We start from the raw sequence: 5,000 nt of genomic DNA, 5'->3' as shown, positions 1-5,000 counted from the left end.
TTTGTGGAGGGGGGAGGGGAGTAATTAACCAACAAAATAGCAGGTTATGGAGATCATTAGTATAAGACTTTTTAAAAGTCCTTGCATCAGCACTCACCTGCCTGTACATCTCTGCCGGAGTGCCCAGAATCAAGATGGCGGACATGAAGGAGACGAGGATGGAGATGGAGACAGGGATGATGCCCAGACTACGGCTAGCCATCAGGTAGTCTCCTGGAGAATACACACACAGGAGAATCACACACAATTGTACACGCGGAACTGTGCGTGGTGTTTTCAGAGTTTTACGGCACTTTCGACATAATTAGGTCGTATTATATTATGTGTCGAAGATGAGAGGTGTTGAGCAGAGATGTTGCCAGGGAGTTTGGTTCAGTTTGTGTTAGAGTTGTACGGCATTTGCAGCACGTCTAGGTCATAAGTGCTGAAGATAACAGGTTTTGAGAGGTGTTACTACAGAGTTTGGTCTTGTTTACGAAAGAGTTTTACTGCATTTGCAACACAAATAGGTCACAAGAGCTGAAAATGAGAGGTGTTGAGAGGTGTTTCTACAGAGGTTGGTTAATAATAAGAGTTTTACGGAATGTGCAACACAATTAGGTCATATAAATGTTGAAGATGAGAGGTGTTATAAAGGAGTACACACAGTTATACAGGACCAATTATGCTTGTTTTTTCCAGTGTTTTACGGTACTTTTGACAAATTTAAGCCGTATAAGAGCCGAAGATTATATGTGTTATAACATGTGTGGTCTCTTTCTCTCTTCCTTTTTTGTGTTTGTAACTCTATTGTACTACCTCTAATCTTCGACATGTATATAGCTAGAAAGATATGTGGACATACTGACATACCGACAGACAGACAGACAGACAGACAGACAGACAGACAGACAGACAGACAGACAGACGGACTTTGTATAACAGGTTTTGTGTCCCATTTACGAATATGTTTAGCGCAGACAAATAACTGTCTTTCTCTTTCTCTCTGTTCCGTTACCGTTCCAAAGGCCACTTTCCTGCAAACGCTGCATGTGTTTTCATACAGGTTTAAAAACTGGGGCTTTGGTTGGAGTGCATGTTCAGCTGACCTGAGAAGAGGGGAAGGGGTAGTTCTTTTTTTTCTCCACTTTTCCACTATTTTGTTACGGAAGGAGGTTGGGGGTGCTCGTTAGTTGTTTCTGTTAATGTCGACGTGGGTTTTTTTCTTCATGAAGGGTTTGTTTTTTTAAAATTGCGACAAAATTTTAATCATTTGAAGCCGGACTTCGACACTGCTTTCCGGAGTAAACCTGACATGAGAAAAATGCAATGTCAATGAAAAAAGACACAGCTATTCGATAAAGATTTACCCAACAAGAGGATCTAGCTCGGGTTTTCTACTCGCAACGGTGAAGGGTCTAACAGAATCACCATAGACGCCGGTAAGGTAGATTTGAACTGTTTCCTGAGCGAAAGACGAGAGGTGTTGGTGGAGTTTAGAATGGCGGATGAATCGAATTTTAAAAAACAAAATATTTAGGGGAGTGGGGTGGGGATCTTTAAATGGGGGGGGGGGGGAGGTGGAGGATGGGGGAGGGTGTGTGTTTATGTGTGTGTGCGAGGGGTGGGGTGGGTGGGATATCTGAGAAGATGGTGGAGGAATATGGGTGGTAACAGGTTTGGACGAGGGTGTTTTAAAATGCTATCAGCGCAAATAGAGTCTTTCTTATTTAACCTTCTAAAATTTTTGGACGAGGGTGTTTTAAAATGCTAACAGCGCAAATAGAGTCTTTCTTATTTAACCTTCTAACATTTTGTTAGCTGAAAAGAAGGCCTAACAAAAGCTCTGATTTATGGACATATAACTAATGCCATCAAGGCTAGGTACTTGCTCAGCACAGTCATCCCCGTTTCTCCGCCCAAAATTCACCAGAATCGATACTTACCCTAACCGTGTGGGGTTTTAAGCTCTGTTTTTTTCTTTTTTTGCTCTTATTTTTCAATTATCTCCATAACCGTCCTAACCGCTGTAAGGGGAAATTTGAGGAAGAATAGGGCGGATAGCGATTCCCACACTCTAGGGAAATTGAAGGAGAAGGAGATCCAAAGAGGAGAGGGGCAACACAGCCATCTGTGCGGACCAGTTCGACGGATCTCCAACCAGATTATGATGGAGACTATAAGTAGACAGACCCTGGGAAGGATCCTGAAGACGGGAGGGGGGGGGGAGCAGAGATGGACATGTTCCGACTGCAGTGACCCCAACACAGTGGACAAGTAAGACAAGTAAGTAAGTAAGATACTTACCCTGTGACTCCTGCCTCCGTTGACGAAAAGCAAAAAAGACTCCGATACTCATAGACACCCCCAGCATTGCGGCGAATACCACATAGTCCCATGCCGTGAAATCGTTGCGAACTTGCACCATTGTGGGCACGTTCTTGTTTAACGGCTCAAATTATCTACCTATAATATTATTATTATTCTCTGCCCACCTTCGTGATAAACAGATTTTTCCCCTCCCCTGTTCAGCCGGCATAAAACTTCATTTGTTTCTTGTTCAAATGTTCAAAACTTTTTCTACATGTATCACAAGGATTGTTTTCTTCCAAGTCTCTCTTCAGCTAGATCCAGCAATAAATTATCCTCTGGGGTCTAAAAATTCAGGAGGTCTGCGCCAAAGAGCTTAAAACAAATGGAGCCTCCTCTCTCTCTCTTCGGGTGTCTAAACTCGAGAACTTTGGTGTTTCTTTTTATAGAATCTTATAGGGCTGGACCACGTTGTGGGGGTGGGTGTGCAGGGTGGGGGGGATGCACCCAAAGAAGAGGGGATGGCCCTGGGAGGAAAGATGTGGGGCGGGCCTTGGGAAGGGACAAAGGAGAAAGGGAAAAATTAAATAAAAGAGAGAGAGAGAGAGAGAGAGGGGAGAGAGAGAGAGAGAGAGAGAGAGAGAGAGAGAGAGAGAGAGAGAGAGAGAGAGAGAGAGAGAGAGAGAGAGAGAGAGAGATTGTGATCAACTGACGGAATGATGCATAGAATTACAGGGAGAAAAAAATTAAATGTTTGTGTATGATACGGACCGTTCAATTATTTAAGAGTTCTATGTTATAGTTAGTTTAAAAAATAAGAAGATCGTCAATGTAAGAAGAAAACTTGACAAAGTAACATAAAATTATTAAATATACCAAATTATAAAGATAATCTTTCAAGACGCTAAAAGTAAAAGATTTAATTATGATACAAAATAGTGAAAGATGCCTATTTTCAACCCAAATTAGGATATAACTGCAATGATTCTAGGAGTGTGCCATAACTAGCTTTATGTATAAAGAAAAGCGAACACAAAAGAGGGTCGATGCCAGCTTTATCTGCTTGCTAACAGTATTATGTCTTGGTCTATTAATGATAGTAGGTCTATTATTGATTACAATAATTTTGTTTCCTGTATTTCACACAGTGGAGCACACAATAATTTCAAATATTTTAAAAAAGAGATAACAGCACCTTTGGACTTTTCGAATGAGATCAAAACCTACTATTATTGATGTAGGAATCTGTTAGTTTGTTTCGTTTCGTTCCTCTGTCCTTATTAATGAAGCAATCACTCAGCAGCCGTTCATGGTGATGGGCAATCATGTTGACATACTAATAATATTATTCTACATGCCTCCCTGATAATTAAAATTTGATGGACATTGGTAACCTATGAGGCGGCCTTGTTGGCTCTACCTAACGAATCATGCCTTGGCTTTAAGCTCGGGCGGTAGGCTCTTACTCTTATTGCGAGTTCGATGTTCGGCAAAATCAAAGACGTCAAGGAGCTCACACATGGGCGTTGTCCCTTTGTCGTAAAACTTGCGTCTGGAGCAAACTTGTACCTTGCATTGAGAGTTAGAGCAGAGATGAGATCGCGTGCATGAGCGTGGATGACCTTCGAAGGTGGTTGGGGTTTTTTTGTTCAGTATAGTATGATATGGAAAGCAGCGTTTTTTAGTCCCTTCACACTTCAAAGGGGGATAATTTATCTTAGAGATGACTCTTGTGTTGTAAAATATTTTGATACTTTGTTTGGTTTTGTTTTTTTTATAGCGGAATCTTAATTAAGTGAATCAGAATTATGGATTGTGGGATCTTAGGTGAAGACTATAACTATACCCCAGGTTGGCCTTGACAGGCAGGGCTGGAGCCAGCCTCTTATAAATGTTAATGATCTAAATTATGTCGCTGGGGGCATAAAACACTTTCATTCAAATTTTTAAAAATCGAAAACAACACATGTGAAAACTTCTGTCCACTTCAGCATCATATCGGTTCTTACACTTAAACATAAAACAGGTGGAAGGAATTTTTACTAATTGACTTGCCTAATCTCAAGGAGCTCGGAATAAAACCTTCTTTCTAATTATTATCTAGATTTCAGTGCGTGAGACGGGCAGCGCACAGTGCAGGTAGACCATAGTTCCGCTGCGGGAGAGGGCTCCTATCAATCGTGCGGTGCCGCCCACAGAGCATTCCCCATTATTGTAACCTCCTTGGTCAGCGTATCTTCTTCAAGTTTATTTCTTTACCTGCAGAGCAGTATTTGCATTTTGTTGGTTGGTTGTTTATTGTTGTTGTTTTTTCGAATGGGCTCAGAATTTTATTATATCTATTACGTGCTTGAGCCTGATTTAAAAAAATGTAATACGACGCTGCCCTGAAAGCTAAACAAATATGTGCTGGTAAATCTCAGGGAAGATGTTTTGTATAAAACTCTTATGTCAAGAGGATTGCTTCTTGTAACAGAAGTTACCGATCTTTTTAAAAGTTTGGTCTGTATAATTTTCCTTGCAATAATCAAAACAAAACAATTGTTTTTGTGCCCTTGTTTGGGTTTGTTTTTGTTTGTTAGTTGTTGTTTTTTGTTGTTTGTTTGTGTTTTTTTTAATTGGGGTGTCTGTAATTAAGTGGTTGAAGCTTGCAATGCCTTATTTGTTTTGGGGACTTTAAAAAATTTGTTTTCCGTTTGTTTATATATATA

At 40.6% G+C, this 5,000-nt stretch overlaps 1 protein-coding gene across 1 annotated transcript in view; it reads right to left on the bottom strand.

The window, feature by feature from the left end:
- The window catches only part of LOC101860346 (sodium-coupled monocarboxylate transporter 1), a gene marked incomplete at its 3' end in the record, with an annotated part of 5,105 nt that extends 2,558 nt beyond the window's left edge, over positions 1-2,547 (bottom strand). Inside the window, 2 exon segments of the mRNA XM_013084612.2 lie at positions 98-213; positions 2,287-2,547. Of these exon segments, the coding sequence (XP_012940066.1) occupies positions 98-213; positions 2,287-2,407 (237 nt within the window).
- Positions 2,548-5,000: the final 2,453 nt, after the last annotated feature.

The sequence above is a fragment of the Aplysia californica genome, unplaced genomic scaffold (genome assembly GCF_000002075.1).
Source record: "Aplysia californica isolate F4 #8 unplaced genomic scaffold, AplCal3.0 scaffold00304, whole genome shotgun sequence".
NCBI classification, from domain to species: domain Eukaryota; kingdom Metazoa; phylum Mollusca; class Gastropoda; order Aplysiida; family Aplysiidae; genus Aplysia; species Aplysia californica.
This window is presented reverse-complemented; position numbering and strand designations above follow the sequence as displayed.